The sequence below is a fragment of the Pelobates fuscus genome, chromosome 7, assembly GCF_036172605.1.
Source record: "Pelobates fuscus isolate aPelFus1 chromosome 7, aPelFus1.pri, whole genome shotgun sequence".
NCBI classification, from domain to species: Eukaryota; Metazoa; Chordata; class Amphibia; order Anura; family Pelobatidae; genus Pelobates; species Pelobates fuscus.
In genome coordinates, this window is record NC_086323.1 from 183,357,385 (window position 1) to 183,374,915 (window position 17,531).

Below are 17,531 nucleotides of genomic sequence, written 5' to 3' on the forward strand. Positions count from 1 at the left end.
AGGGGACAGGGAGCAGGAAGGGAAGTTGCTGGGGGGGGTGCCCAAGACAGGCACATAGGACAAAACACTGGCCGATTTCCCTGAGGATAAAGCATGACCTACTTCCTATCAGGTGACATCTTAGCACAAACCCCGACAACCCACTCACTGCCACCTTGACCGAAAGACCTGACAGATGAACAACGGTGCCCAAGAAAGAGCCAGGGACTCCCCAGCTACCTGCGACGTGCTGAGCTGCTGACTTACCAAGTCAATGCCTGCAAGTTTGGGGTGACACCACCCAAACACTGTATGCAAGCACAGAGACACTCATGGCCCAACATTACACGGGACAGCAGCTTTTAGTTTCACATTTGCCGCTTGGGATCAACTTTCCTTCAACATAAAATGCAGCATTTGTGTACTCCCAAACCACTTCCCTCCACTTGGTCTCACACAGATGCATGTAACGGTACAGCGGTCTGCTTAGCCCCAGTGGTCCATTCTTTAAGCCAGTTATGCTAAGCTAGAAGGTTATATTTTCTTATGTTATACTACACATGGAAGCACTAACATTTTCCTTGCACCTCACTGCATGTGTTCTGACCACATATACGCTACACACCTCATAAACGCTTCTACCATGCTATTGTAAGGTGTGCATTGTATGTTTCACTCCAATCTGCTCACTATAGAAACACATGCCTGTCTCCCTAATAGTGAACACCAACTACTTGACATGTCAGCACTGTTAAGCCTATTCCTAAAACAAAAAATGTGCCTATTCCTAAAAGCCTAAACCATCCATCCAACTGGTGATATGCAAGGTAGAGGAAGCCAAAAAAATTGATAAACTATCCGCTCTGGTACATGACACCACAACACAGTTCAACAAAATCTGGGACAGGTGGCTCTACGAGTTCCCTCAGCCCACATGTGAACCAGGGGCTGGAGGGGACAAAGAAAACCACCGTTAACCTGCCACCACCATTAAACCCCCACGCCATCCCCTGCTATCCCACTGGAATCAAACCCCCCACCGTACCACGCCAGGAGGCTCTTCTCTTCTCTTCCCCTCCCCCCTCACCACCTCTTCTTTCTTCCCCAACCTCTCTCCCATAACCCATCTTCCCCTCGCACACATGACACGCACCCACCACCACTCCCCTACCTACCTTAGACACCCGACACAAACCCACGAAACACAATCCACACAAACACCAACTCATGCCCGGATACTAAACGCAAACGGTAACCGGATGGACCACGCACAACAAACTAGCCAACACAGGCATCAACGCCATGCCAAATGATTCCAAACCACCAGCACATATAAAGTGGTTAACATGACTCGACGGGCCAACCACATAACCATCGACACACTAGACACCAAGCTGAAGACCGACAAAGAACACACCAACACGCAAATATCAAGTATGATTCAACCACCCTCCGCAGATCCATTAGGCCCACACCCACTTGCCTGACAACCCCAACACAGATATCGAACACTCGAAAGTACAGGAACTAAACACATGATATACTACAAGGCATGTAACACCTATACTAATTGCAATTTCAATTTGTAAGAAGAATATATGCATTATGCACTATTTTATACAAAATTCATTGTATTGTTTCGAAACACTGTTAAGGTGTTTGTTCCATTACCCTTTGTATATCTGATACGTTTGACTAAAAATTCACAAATAAAGAATACAAAAATAAAACAAAAGATATATGTCTGATCAGTAAGGTTGTGATCCTATAATTGTACTGTGTGTGGGGTAACCGAAAACGCCAGGATATAAAGTCTTGGTGGTGGCAGTAAAGTGTGTACTAGGGTGTTAGTGTAGAAGGGATTGCAGGGGTTAATTTAGTGGTTTCAGTTACTAGCAACAGGTAACCAGGAGTCTAGTGTCATTAACCCTTTCACTTGCATACTCTCCCCACTGTCTCAGCTGGGCCAATAGCCCACGCTTGTGACAGACTCGTGGCGGCTGGTTGGATATATTTAGAGATTTTTAGTGCTTGCTGGATTTTACCTGTAAAGAAATGTTACCTGTCTTAGCTCTAAAATAAATTGCATATAGTTGTTTTTTGTGTAATTTCCAAACACCGAGCTCAGTGCTGATTTAAAAGACATACAAAGTGCAAAACAGTCTTGTTTTTCTTTCTCTATCCCATTTGTGAATATGGAGGCCTATCGCAAAACAACCCAAAGAGGCTTTGGAATTGTTGTGCCAAGAAAGGGATTTACCAACTTTTGACAAAAACAAGGCACAACTTATTGATGACCTTGTGGAGGCTGACAGCCATGTTTTCCAGCCAGACACAGACACCGAAAGGGTTACTCAGCTCCCTACTACTGCAGGAGCGCTGTTTACTGGAATTCCTAGTGGTTGTACCCCTCAAAACATTAAGGACATTTGCTCAACGGATTTATTTCGTCAACTGATGGCTGCTAATCCTCAGGATACCGTGCACATGATGATCCAACAGCAGGCTGCAAAAAGAAAATCTGTGGAAAGCGAGGCACAAAGGAGACATGAACTAAAAATTGCCAAACTGCAGTTTACCGTTCAGTCCTCACTGAACAGCAATGCATCAGATTCCAGCACACGAAGGCTCCGCAAGGATGATTTTCCCTCCCTGGAAGAGGGGACTGATTTGATGTGTTCCTAAAAAGTTTTGAAAAAGTATGCAGGCAGCAATACCTACCCTTTGACCAGTGAGGGAGATATTTAACTCCACAACTGAAAGGAAAAGCCTTGAATGTGTTTGTGTCCCATCCCCCAGAGACTGATAATTATGAGTCAATCAAATCTGCACGGCAAAAAACTTTTAACCTTACTCCTGAGTTTTACAGAAAAAAGTTTAGGAGTATGCCCATCATCCAGCTGCATTCTATATGTGGCACAATTGGAAACCACGTACTGGCAATGGGTAACCGGAGTGCAAGCTACTATCTATGAAGCCCTTAAGGACATGGTCATGAAACAGTTCTTACAGGCCCTAATGTACAAGAGTGGATTTTGGAAAGAAAGCCAAAAAATGCTAGGGATGCCGCAGAACTTGCAGATGACTATGCCGACATCCATACACCCACATCCAGGTGTGGATTTATGTCGGCTGCTACTTCGACCTGGAAAGAGGCTACAGTTCAATCACCATCTGCAATGAGAACTTCACCACCAAGTTGAGTGAGTCACATGCCTGCCGTTGTTTTCGCTGCAACCTGATTGGTCATCTGAGCATGACTTGCCCCACTAGGAATATACCCCACCAGCTGGTGCATGTGGGAGCATCTCCACAGGGGCACCATCGGTTTTACTTGTAGGTGGGTCTGGGGGGAAACAAGAGGACAACCTGCAGAGTGTAATTGTGGGTGACCGAGTGACCATGAGATGGAGCAATTCTGGAGCGTCATTCACCCTGGTGCACCCTGAAGTGGTGAATACGGAGGACATAATCCCTGGGAGAACCATGTCCATCAAAGGAATTGGGAGGGATGCGCCCCGCTGTGACCCTGGCACGTATGTACCTTGATTGGTGTGCGAGCAAAGGTTTGCGGGAAGTGGGGATTTCTGAGGATTTCCTTGTTAATGTTCTGTTGGGGCGGATGCTCTGTCACTATACTCCAGAGGACACTGTTTGCGACCCAGAAGGGCTGACTGCTCCACCTAAGGTATTGTGTGAAACTTTGGGAGACATTGTGAACTGTGATTGCTGGGAGGGAGAGCAGGGGATGGATAAATATCTACCCGTAACTGAACCAGTGATGTCTACCAAACGTGAGATAGGGGTGAGTGGTGATGTGCCTGTTTCAAAATACTGTGAGACTGGGATGCCTGAGAGTAAGGTGGAGGAGGAAGGTTTAGCCAGGGATGTGTACCACTGGTAGCAGTGGTAATACGTCAGCAGTGTGTCAGGGCTGCAGCAGTAGAAAATGAGGGGGGATGGTGATGAAAGGGTCGAGTTGTCTGGTCTAAAGGCAGAGAAAGGTATAGACCCCATCCTACCCCTTGAGGCTCTGTCAGAGGGAGCTGTACCTCCTTGTGCAGCATGGTGGGGGGGGGGGGGGGAATAAGAATTTCCTGGAAGCTAAGCGCAGTGACCCCTCCCTACAAGGGCTGAAACACCGTGCTGAGCAGCCAGGCCCTGACACACCGTGTATATTGGGATGATAATATCTTGTACTGGGAGTCCCTTCCTGTCAACATGCAGAGGACCAGAGAGGGAGAAAGACGGATAGTGGTTCCTAGGCAGTTCAGGAGTGAGCTGCTGAGGTTAGCCCATGAAACCCCTTTGGCAGGACACCTAGGGGGTACCAAGACAAAATAAAGGCCGACCCACGCAATTATATAGCCCCACGTCCGTCCGCGGTAAAGACGATTTTGACGTGCAGGTGACGTCACGCAAAAGACGCACATGCACGTTTTGGGGTCAAGGGCTGGGTACAGCCAGTCGGATCTGCAAGAGGGTTAGTTAAACACTTAATCCTTAGCTCATTGCCCTGTCGTAGTTTCCCTCAGATCAAGCATGTCAAACTCGCGTCCCGCATGCAGCCCACAAGGACCATCTTTGCGGCCCGGCGAGCCGCGAGTACATGCTGGTGTTATAGCAGAGTAGGCACCTGCTTTCCCCCCACTGCAGGTGCCTACTCTGCTATCATTTACTTGGCTGGGGAGGAAGAGGCAGTGGATGCAGCAAAGGAGCTCAGCATTCCTGCTCCTCACTGATCCCTCTCGCGCGCCATCTGTAGTGAAGCCGGGCGCCGGAATATGACGTCATATTCCGGCACCACTAAACTGCGTGAGGGAGCAGTGAGGAGCAGGAAGGACCCCAAGGAGAGGCCCCATATTGGCTCCATAAGGTAAGGAGCAATAAAAAAAAAGTATGTGTGTGCTAGAATGTGTAAGTGTGTGTCTGTCAGTGTCTGTCTGTATGTTTGTGTCTGTCTGTCAGTATGTGTGTCTGTCAGCAAGTATGTTTGTGTCTGTCAGTGAGTGTGTGTGTGTGTGTGTCTGTCAGTGAGTATGTGTGTCTGTCAGGGAGTATGTGTGTGTCTGTCAGGGAGTATGTGTGTGTCTGTCAGGGAGTATGTGTGTGTCTGTGAGTATGTCTGTCAGCAAGTATGTGTGTGTCTGTCAGTGAGTATGTGTCTGTGTCTGTCCGTGAGTGTGTGTGGGTCTGTGCATGTCAGTGTGTCTGTATGTGTCAGTGTGTATGTGTGTGTCTGTCAGTGAATGTGTGTGTGTCAGCGGGAGGATCAGATTTGGCACAGGGTTCTGTGGTTTAGTAGAGGGGGCTGAGTTTTAGTAGACGGGGGTGCTGCGGTTTAGTAGATGCTGGGGGTTTTTATACTGTACTTTTTAAAATAAACCTAAGTTTCTATAAAAATTTACAGTATCTTTTTTTTTTGCGGCCCACATAAACTTAAACCTTGTTTATGTGGCCCGATCCAGACTTTGAGTTTGACATGCTTGCCTTAGATGGTTATCTTAGAGTGTGTTCCTGATCATGTTTTTCTGTTTTTTAATTTTGGCTTCGTTTTGACTTTCCTGATTTCTGGTACCTTTGACTTTTGGCTTTTCCTTATCGCTGTGTCTCATTTTGTGTCTCTGACCTCTGCTAGTTTTCTGACTATTCTCAGGTACGTTAAGTCAGGCCATTCTAAGGCCCGGTAAGACGTTACCCTTAGTTCACAGAATATTATGACCCAGAGAATTTGGTACTCAGTGTACGTAGTTCCCCAAAGGAAGAACTAGGTAACGATCCTTTGCTGGACCTGGTTGTTCGATTCAAATCTTATATTATCTAAACAAAAACAGAATAATACCATCCCCCCCCCCCCCCCCCCCAAATTCTGAATTCAAGGTATAAAAAAAGGATGTTTGAAGTCCTAGAATATCCACACTCCAATACATACCAGGGTAAATTCGCCAATCAAACGTTAGTCTCAGTTTGTTTGTTTTAGTCTAAATGTTGCTACAATTTTCTACAGGTTTAGTAAATAAAGCATACATAAATAATATTTAAAATAAAATCCGTAGCATAAATGGAATATCTGCATTCTCATCTGGATACTTCTGTCAGGTTTTGTCAGATATAGCTAGATATATTATACAGTACACCACAGAATTATTTAGCTTCATCGTTATTTATATTACAGTTTGAGGGAAATATTGAATTTTTAGAACAAGTTTTGAACAGTGACAGTTACCGGTATTTCTCTACAGGACAAATGCTTACCAGGCATACACAAGCACGAAAATCCTCCAATTTTATCCAAACAAGTGGCATCATTCTGACATGGTTCTGACAGACACTCATTGATATCCATTTCACAGCGTGGGCCACTGAAACCCTTTGAGCATTGACAGCGGAATGAACCCTCTGTGTTCACACATTTTCCAGCATGTTCACATGGATTGCTATTGTCTGTAACAATCAAACATTGATATTTGTACATGTAAAAAAATAATGGTAATTGTTTAAAAGTTTTTAATTTGTAGACCCTTGTATCTTTCCAGTCTGGTATCCCTACAACAACCTTGCTAACACAATTATATAGATATTATCAGTTGCAAATTTGCAAGGTATTTCCCTCTACATATGTTTCTGTCGGGCCTGCATGCAAACCAGTGGAGGTCTCTCTATAGGGACACTGTTATATAACTGCTAAATAAAAACAAAACTTGTGATAAGTAGTAATAATGCAATCCTGGGGATTGTAATTTGAATATATTTCACACTATTCACATAAAAAGTGAAATGGCCTACGAAATTGCAATGTTTATACTGCAGGATAAATCCTCACCTAGTGGCTACCATCCTGACTTCCCCACTAAAGATGCTTCCAAGGCACTGACCGAGTAAAATTGGTCAAGGGTGAGACCAGAGGCTCTCTGGGCATATCCTTCAACCCCCCACAGTGCACGCAACGGACCTTTTATCTCCTCCTTTTATCTCCTCAATGCCCAATAATAGCCCATAACCTCTGTGGGCAGGGAATTAAAGAATCTGGGCTACATAGTCCCCATACATGCGCATGTGCCCCCCTACCACCAGCTCCACTCCATCAATTCCACTGTCTATATCTAATATATTCATAATGTTACCTGGAAAACACATTTTACACTTCAACAGTACAATGCTGGACACATGCAGTTATAACTATTTGGTTTTTAATGCAATGAAAGCCATATAGATCAAAGGTGATATTTTGTAGCTTTAGCAATTTTCATAGAACATTTTTGTGTAAGAACCATTCTACTTACATGAAGAGCATTCATCTACATCCTCAGAACATGCCGTTCCTTTGTAGCCTTCAGGGCAGGTGCAAATGGCTTGTCCAGTTAGGGGGTTGGTATCACAAAGAGACCCCTTTTGGCAGGGATTGTCAATACAGGCATCATTTTTGTGACACAATAGACCTGTATTGTGGCAAAAAGTTTACTTTGCAATTATTAAAAATCTCTATTGCAGTATTTGAAGCAAGCAGATTAAAAGTAAAAAAAATATATTCTAGTCTAATGCTATTAAAATCCATGCAACACCATGCAATAGCATGAAATAGAATTCTCTCTCTGCCTATAGGAGACTATATTTAAAAGAAGAAAAACTACCACAACAAGAGGACATTGGAAAATTGGAAGGCCAAAGGTTTAAAAATAATATCAGGAAGTATTACTTTACTGAGAGGGTAGTGGATGCATGGAATAGCCTTCCAGCTGAAGTGGTAGAGGTTAACACAGTAAAGGAGTTTAAGCATAAGGCTATCCTAACTGTAAGATAAGGCCAGGGACTAATGAAAGTATTTAGAAAATTGGGCAGACTAGATGGGTTCTTATTTCTATGTTTCTATAGATTAAAAACAGCATTATGGAATGATGTTCAATTACTAGGACCATATGACATGTGTTAATTAATTTCTTGTGACAGAAATTCCTATCAAGGAAAGTTGACTATAAAAAAATATATATCAAATGAGGAGAAAATTATAATTTAGAAAGGTGAAATTTACCAACCTCTGTAGGGGTGGAAATCTCTGTATAGTCTGTCATCTTTCTAGTTGCCATAACCTCACTAAGTCTATTGACAAGTTACACAACATATTTGTGGAATACAGAGGTATATATCATAAAAATCTATGGAGTTGTCCGATGGGATGAGAGAAAACTGTTGTACCCACATTAGCAAAGGAATAAATAGAAATGTCAGAGTTCTGGTGACTAGAGTAGTCCCTAAAACTTTCACAAACATTCCCACAATAGTATAATTAGTGATTTTGACTCGCCCACTTTTTCTTAGAATAAGATGAAGTAAGTGATACTACTACTGACAGAGCTGCATAACTTTCAGCTGATTATCTATCTCGCCATAGGATACTACGCTTGATAAAGACCTCTTAGCAGGTCGAAACGTTGCTTTGCCTTTTTGATCCAAATAAACCTGCCTGTGGCTTTAATTCCATGAGTGCATGGAGCTATATCCTGTTTTCTGTTACATGTATTCTAGATTTGCTGGTCCTGCTGCAGTGGTATTGAGTGGATTTGAGTGCAGTTCCTTCTTTTACTTCACTGGACACACGCTACACTGTCTAATCGCAATGTATAGCACCGGATTTAAGAATTTGCAGTTAGGATATTCTTTTCCCCTTGAAGAGCTGCTTGGCCGGTGAAACGCACTTCAGGACTTGGCTCCATCTTTTAATTTCGCCAGGACATCACAAACACTGGATTTACATATACAGCTTATCTATCTATATTTATATTATTCTGTGACTTTATTAGTTAATGTGATCAGCTAGGGAATCCATTTATTGTGAGTTATTGCAGCACTCCTCAGATTCTCAGCTTAGGTGACCTTAAAGGCACCTATATAGGTTACTTCTAATTAGTTAAAAAGCAGCCATTAGGATATACTTTCTTATCCCATGTTATGTTTTTTTTTTCCTTTTCCTTTACTATTACCTTAGAAATTAACCTAAGTCTTGAGTTAAAAGTATAGTTACACTTCTATGGAAGATAAATACCAATTATAATAATGATAATACAATGTATATCTCAGTCAATTGGACAACTTCATAGATCCCCAGTATCACTATAAAAAGAGCTGAGGCAAACTGCTATATAAACCTTATTTTTAAGTTGCTGTGGAAGTGCTAACTGAAGTTTTGCTGAACTGTTCATCATTCTTACCTATCTTTCCTTCTGGACAAACACAAAAAAAGGATGCCACTCGGTCGATGCATGTGGACCCATTGGCACAAGACTCTGATGCACAGTCATCAATATTTTCACTGCAATCATCCCCACTCCATCCATTGACACAAACACAGTTATAGCCACCATTGTTATTGGTGCATGTTCCACTATTTTGACACGCATTAGGTTGCAACTGACACTCATCAACATCTTCTGTGCAGAATTGTCCTGGAAGATAAAAGAGAATAGACACATATCTGAATTGGACACACTCAAAGACATAGAACAAAGGAGATGGACACATTTAAAGACATGCAGTGGACCTACAGATCAAGTATCAATTGATGGTATCATTGAACTTATTACTTTAAGTAATACGTAATATATTTCCTTAATGTGCTATTTGTAATTCTAGCTTTTACTAATCTCTAAAACATAGAACTTTTATCTTAAAAATGACTGGAAGGTGGAGCTTCTAATTCAAGATGCGACTAATGCATTCATTTTTTTTTTTTTTTTTTTTACTTTTTTTTACTGCAATCCCATTATAAATCCTGCTGGAAAGTCTTACTTACCACTTGTAACAGTTTTGAATTTAGCAGGGCACTGGTCATGGGCCTTCCACTTTGGGAGGTCATGTGGGTGCTAAAACCTCGAATGAGTGTTTCTTACACAAATCTCTATTGACAACTGAAATTGGCATGCCTGTAATTTGACCTTCTAACCTTCTCAGATATCTTAGGTCTACATAGTAGGTATTGCTGTACTCATGGGCAATAGAAGAATTTAAAAAAAAAACGGAGTCTTTACCATAGTGGGACACACATAATCATTGAAATTTCCCACAAAAATGAAATGAGTGAAAAAAACCACAAAAAAATTGTAATACAACCAGCGCATTCAGCAGAGATTGGTGATACAAGAACATCAAAATGTTCTTAAAAACCATAGGGGTCTTTTTTCTACAAGCATATACTTTTGTGGTGTGATGTGGTTTTGAATTCTGTGCCTCTTATTAACGTGAAAGTATAAGCAGACCAAATATCGCTATTTTTTTTTTTTTTTTTAAAGTAACTCATTATGTGTGTATATGCACTTTTATAAATGAACCTTGTTACATCCTCCTGCTGTCAATAAGACAGCCGATCCTTTTACTTCCTGGTAGTTTAGCTATGTGATGCTAATCTCAAGAGGCAGACAATTGCCCAGAGTTCCTGACTTGCAAAGACTGTGATTAAACAGCTCGAGAGTCTGTGCGAGAGAAGAGTGGAAGGGCATGCAGTGGCTGCAAATACTAGATCTGCAGCTACTGCAAGCTAAAATGTCATATACCCCCAAATAAAATATTCAAAACCACTTACAGTTGCAAGAAAAAGTATGTGAACCCTTCGAAATGATATGGATTTCTGCACAAATTGGTCATAAAATGAGATCTGATTATCATCTAAGTCACAACAATAGACAATCACAGTCTGCTTAAACTAATAACACACAAAGAATGAAATGTTGCCACGTTTTTATTGAACATACCATGTAAACATTCACAGTGCAGGTGGAAGAAGTATGGTCCCAGCTAGGATCCCTGCTAATTTCGGGCCGATTGGAAGTACAGAGCCCGGGAAAGCGTCAAACAAAGTCTGGGCTTAAGGCTCTGTACATACCCAAAAATAGTTCCATAAGATCACTTGGTTTAGACCGGTGAATTCAACTTTCGCAATCAGTTGGGCGGCATTCTCAAAACGTTACTGCTTGGCACCCTTGCAACCAGTTATGGGCTGCCTGTTGCATGCGGAAGGCTAACTCTGTATACAAGTCCTTGTGCCCTTTCCATACGGGGGTCACAGCATACCGAGCCGACAGTTTTTCTTAAACTTTGTCAAATTGGTGAATTTCGGCATCTGGTACTGCTTGGTATGCCTCGGCCACCTGTCCAGACAATTTGCTGCTTAGAATGGCAGCCCATCTAGCCCGATCCAGCCCCTCTAGGGCACATTGCCTTTCAAAGTCCTGGAGGTAGGTGTCAATATCCTCCTCTCCATCCTTATAGGCAGCATTGTTCAGTTTCCCTGGTCCCACTACCGTCGGCACAGGTAGGGGAGCTGTATCTCCAACCACAGCTCCGAAACATGGGTCTCTCACCTTTAGGGCCTCGGTGGCCTGAGACATCACCTGCATTGCCATCTCCCGGGACAGTTTGAGACCGAGGAGACTTCGCCTCCAGTGCACATCTTTCGGTTTCCTCGGTATCCCTGCTTGAAGCGGTGTTGGACCTGTCGCTCTCCATTAGTTCCGCAACGAGGGTGGCTTTCGATTTGTTTCTAGCCACACGTCCTCATACTTCCAGTAGCTCTTTCAAGGTACTCTGTTTCAGGAGGTGGTATTGCGGATCCATTCACTGCCGGTTCTGCTAGGGATGTCGGGTGATAGGGAGAACATCCCACCACTGCCACCAGTGTATAGGATACTCTATACTCCGACTGAGTATTGCTCTTGAGATTCTCCCATTTCCCAAGCGAAGCAGTGATTAGAGCTCTTGGCTACCCAAACATCAGCCGAGACTTGATGAAGGGTACAACAGGATCTTTTTATTGAAGGCCAGATGCACAGTATTTATGCCCCCCACGGGGGGTCTTCATTCACAGTAAGAAAAAACATAGGTCCGCCCCGGCATAACTGTGCCTGGGACATAATGGTATATCCCAGACCCAGGAAGCCATCACACAAAACCCCACAAAATACGCATAATACAATAATGCATCCCCACATGCCATTTATAAGTTTCGCGCCTACCAAGCAGTGGCCAAACCGGAAAAAAGGGCGCGAACACCTAGTGGCCAATCAGTGCTCAGGGAGGGGGGGTGTTTCGCCGGCCAATCGGGAGAAAAGGCGCAAAACCAATTTGAATGGTAGTGCTTCTCCCATTGGTCGGCATAGTCTTCCAGGCAACCAGTGGGGGCTCTGTGGCTGTGAATTAATATTTATTATATATATATATATATATATATATATATATATATATATATATTGATTCAATGCATCTCTATGAGGAGAGGCTGATTGGTGTAACTTTTGCAGCAAATCCAATGGCAAAGCATTGGATTGGCTGAGATCATCAAGCTTGATGATCTCAGCCATAGAGGCAGGGCCAGTCGAGGGGAGACCAGCTCGCTGCGTGGGGAAAAAAGGTGAGCAAAAACACTATTTTTAAACACACATACACCATGACAGACACAGAAACACACATATACCATGACAGATACACACCCCATGACAGACACACATCATGACAGACCATGACACAGACAGACCATGACACAGACAGACCCACACACACCATGACACAGACAGACCCACACACACCATGACACACACGCCATGACACAGACAGACACACACGCCATGACACAGATACACACACCATGACACAGACACACACACACCATGACGGACAGACACACCATGACAGACACACACACACACACCATGACAGACAGACACACACACACCATGACAGACAGACAGACAGACACCATACAGACAGACACCATGACACAGACAGACACACATATACCATGACACACACACACACCATATGACACAGACACACCATGACACAGACACACACACACCATGACAGACAAACAGACACACCATGACAGACAGACACCATGACACAGACAGACACACATATACCATGACACACACACACACCATATGACACAGACACACCATGACACAGACACACACACACCATGACAGACAGACACACACACACACACACACCATGACAGACAAACAGACACACCATGACAGACAGACACCATGACACAGACAGACACACATATACCATGACACACACACACACCATATGACACAGACACACCATGACACAGACACACACACACCATGACAGACAGACACACACACACACACACCATGACAGACAAACAGACACACCATGACAGACAGACACCATGACACAGACAGACACACACCCCATGACACAGACACACACACCATGACACAGACAGACACACACACACACCATGACACAGACACACACACACACCATGACAGAGACACACACACACACACCATGACAGAGACACACACACACACACACCATACAGACAGACACCATGACACAGACAGACAGACACACCATGACACAGACAGACACACACACACCATGACACAGACAGACACACACACCATGACACAGACAGACACACACACCATGACACAGACACACACACACACACACACACACCATGACACAGACAGACACACATACACACCATGACACAGACAGACACACATACACACCATGACACAGACACACACACACACCATGACAGAGACACACACAGCAACACACCATACAGACAGACACCATGACACAGACAGACACACACACCATGACGGACAGACACACCATGACACAGACAGACACACACACACCATGACACAGACAGACAGACACAAACACCATGACCTAGACAGACACCATGGCTCAGACAGACACCAAGGCTCAGACAGATACCATGGATCAGACAGACAGACACACACCATACAGACACACACCATGACACACAGACAGACAAACTCACACTGACACATATTACTCCTCTGCTCTCCCGCCCTCGCAAGCTGCTGAATGAGACCGGGACCGGAATATGACGTCATATTCCGGTCCCGGTCTCATTCAGCTGCACGCTGGAAGCAGAGACAGCGCCGCTCCCCCAGCGGCCACCAGTACAAGTCCCCCAGCGGCCGCAAGTACAAGTCCCCCAGCGGCCACCAGTACAAGTCCCCCAGCGGCCGCCAGTACAATTCCACCAGCGGCCGCCAGCAGACCCAGGTGTCTGCCCGGCCCCAGGTGCCGACGGCCCACCGGGAAATTTCCCGGTATCCCGGTGGGCCAGTCCGGCCCTGATATTGTATTTCTAGAGCCATATAACCTAGTTGTGCCTTTTTTTTCTGGCACAGTTCCTTCCTGTGTCACAGCATTAGCTACTCATAGTTTGTTAGCAGCTAGGTACCATATTGCTAACACAAAGATAAAGCACCGCGCTTACAGCAGCAGTAGCTTAGTATTTAACAGCTTAAAATACATAGTAAAAACAAAGAGAACGTTACCTGCGCTCTGGCCTTAATCCCCATGTACATTTAAACAAAATGGAGGCTCTTTAGTTTTTATTCCAAGCCTCAATAGGTGAGTTCCTACTCTAGCCATTAGATATGCTGATATCAGCCAAGAATCTCCAGTAAGACAGGAAGGGGTATTTTATAAACCCTTTCACATTTAACCCTTTATAGGGCTTCTACACCTACTATAAACATTGCTGGTACTCAGACAAAGTATAAACATCTCTAATGAGACATGAAGGGGTGTTTTATAAACCCCTACATACTTGACCCTAAATAGGGCTATAACACATACAAATCACCTTGCTGGTATCAGCTAAAAGGCAAATTTCTCTGATGAGACAGGAAGGGGTGCTGCCCCTACATACTTATAAAGTCTTAATAAGACAAACGTGGGGAGGCTGGCAGCAATGTAACATAGCTGTGTGATACAAACATCTCATCTCTGTGTGATACAAATGTCTCATCAGATAAATTTGCCTTTTAGCTGATACCAGCAAGGTGATGTGTATGTTTTGTAGCCCTATTTAGGGTCAGGTATGTAGGGGTTTATAAAATACCCCTTCCTGTCTCATTAGAGATGTTTATACTTTGTCTGATACCAGCAAGGTTTATTGTATGTGTAGAAGCCCTATAAAGGGTTAAATGTGAAAGGGTTTAAAAAATACCCCTTCCTGTCTTACTGGAGATTCTTGGCTGATATCAGCATATCTAATGGCTAGTGTAGGAACTCACCTATTGAGGCTTGCCTTGACATGGCAGGTGAGCTTATATATTCAAATGGCCATTGGAATAAAAACTAGAGCCTCCATTTTGTTTAAATGTACATGGGGATTTAGGCCAGAGTGCAGGTAACGTTCTCTTTGTTTTTACTAGGTACCATATTGCTGCCTATTGGAAATTGGTACAAGCCCCTCAGCTTAAGAATCTGGTTGGATATGTCCAACTTAACTATGAACAATTGCACATTCAGTCTGCCAAATTGAAATACTGTATTTTGCAAATCTGGGAGCCATGGTTATCTTAATACCGGTCACTTATGCTAAGCAGATGGATTAGCTTAATCCTTTATGCCTTCCTGGGAAAATTTTAATTTATACACTCTGTAATATATATGCTAATGAATGACCCTTATGTATATGGAAATGCACGCTGGGTGGCTACTTGTTTATTAATTTATTTACTTGTTGTACCATCCCACCCCTTCTCTTTTTTCTTTCTGTACCCTTCCCGTTATAATTTGACTTAAACAATTTGAAGAAAAAACACTTAAAGAGAAACTATTATTTTTGCTAAGGTATCTATTAAATAAACAGTGAGTTGTAGTGTTTTGAAAGGAAGTTTTCAATAATTCATTGAAAAATGTTAGTGTCATAACAATGTAAACTCAATTAAGTTGTCATGGTGTCTGGAGAGCCTGGTCTCTACCTCCTTCAATGCGTGAACTGGTATGTACATTTTTCATTCATTTTACATAATGGAAAGTCAATGATTCCTGTCAGAGGCGCTCAGACCAAAGCTTCATCGGACCTGGAGGACCGGTGATATCTGGACCACTATGGAGTTGAACCATTTGTAAATGATTTTACCCCTTAAGGTAAGATATCAGCCAGGACTTTCAGACAGCCTAAGAACTTAATTGAGATGAAGTTGGTTGGCACCTGGAGTCTTTCTTTCTGTCAAAATAGCCAAAATGAAAAATAAAATCCAATCTATATTGGAAATAAATATCTCAAAAATGTTATTTGGCTGAGTTACACTTTTTACCAATTCAAGTTATTTATCAGCTCACAATTTTATTGAATAAACTAAAGCTCTGCCTAATACATATATTTAAATGGTGTGGCATTCAAATGGACACATTGTTTTCCACCTAATGTTACAACTGTGTCTTAAGTCTTATAGTGATTGCAATTGAATTGTATTACCTGTCCACTGCGGAGGGCATCTGCAGTTGTACGTGTTCACTCCATCTACGCAAGTGCCTCCATTTTGACACTTATTACCAGGACAATCATCTATGTTGACTTCACAGTTTGTTCCATCAAATCCTACAGAAAAAAAAAATCAAGGAGATTTTAAAAGTAAAAAGGAAACAAGCCTATCCCATTTATTTTCTCTTACTTATTTTAAAGGGAATATATAAAAAAATATATATATACTTAAATACTTTATAGATGATTTTGTACCAATGCTAGACCATACAAGAATATATGAACAAAATTATTAAGTAATATTGAATATGTGGTGCAAATCAGAATAATAATCAAACACACGCAAGCTCATTAAGTGTAAGGAATAGTATTGCTAGTAAAGACCCAAGGTACAAGCATGTGTTCAACTGCAATTTCCATCTTTTTTTATTTATTGCACCAATACATATTTTTTTTTTTCATGGTGATCCAGAGAGCACTCTTTATTCAGACTTTTTTTTCATTTTTATTAATATTTATAGCATTTTATAAAGTGCGTTGCAAACACTGTCAACAGCAAAAACATATGTGAGGAAGGCTGAACTTGATGGACGCAAGTTTGTTTTTAGCTATCTAACTATGTAACTATATATTGAATTATTGTTCAATGTTATTAAATAGCTAGTGGTACATTCAACAGGTATACATTCAGTTGGGACGTGACCGTGTTGTGCTGCACCAATGCTATGCCAGGATGATGTAAGCCATTATATATTTTATCGTATCTGACATTTCTCTTACATAGTGGTTCAAATTAAATGTGAATTTCAGCCTCGGTGCCCTACGCAGCTTCCATAGCTAGTCACGCAACATTTTCTTGGGTCACAGATGCCGCAGCACCTTGTTCTACAATTTACGCTAGGTCCTCATTAAGGGTAAAACATCTACAAGTATTGAGATTAGTGTAGCAAACTGGATTCATTTTACCAAAATGATGGAATTATTCTGTCATGGGTACTTAAGTGTATGATACCCATGATGGAATAATTCCGCCATGATTCATTAACAGGTTAAAGGGTTACTACCCAAGTCACAAGTATTCTATAGTTCATATTTATTGTTCTTGAGCACATACATTGGTCGGTTATTAGATAATCGCTACTCACTTTCAGTTGAGTTTTTGTGAATTACTAATTACTACAAGTATCATGAGCACTCAAGTGATTTGAAGTGGCCATGGTGCTAGAAGTTTGTATCTGCAGCATTTCACTTTAAATTA

General features: G+C 42.5%; 1 protein-coding gene across 1 annotated transcript in view; it reads right to left on the bottom strand.

Annotated features, from left to right (window-relative positions):
- NOTCH2 (notch receptor 2) overlaps positions 1 to 17,531 on the bottom strand; it is a 295,351-nt gene that overhangs the window by 169,391 nt on the left and 108,429 nt on the right. The window contains exons 5-8 of the mRNA XM_063426954.1: positions 16,268 to 16,390; positions 9,186 to 9,419; positions 7,263 to 7,418; positions 6,235 to 6,423 (exon numbers count right to left, since the gene is read on the bottom strand). Of these exons, the coding sequence (XP_063283024.1) occupies positions 6,235 to 6,423; positions 7,263 to 7,418; positions 9,186 to 9,419; positions 16,268 to 16,390 (702 nt within the window). The remainder of the gene's footprint in view (positions 1 to 6,234; positions 6,424 to 7,262; positions 7,419 to 9,185; positions 9,420 to 16,267; positions 16,391 to 17,531) is intronic.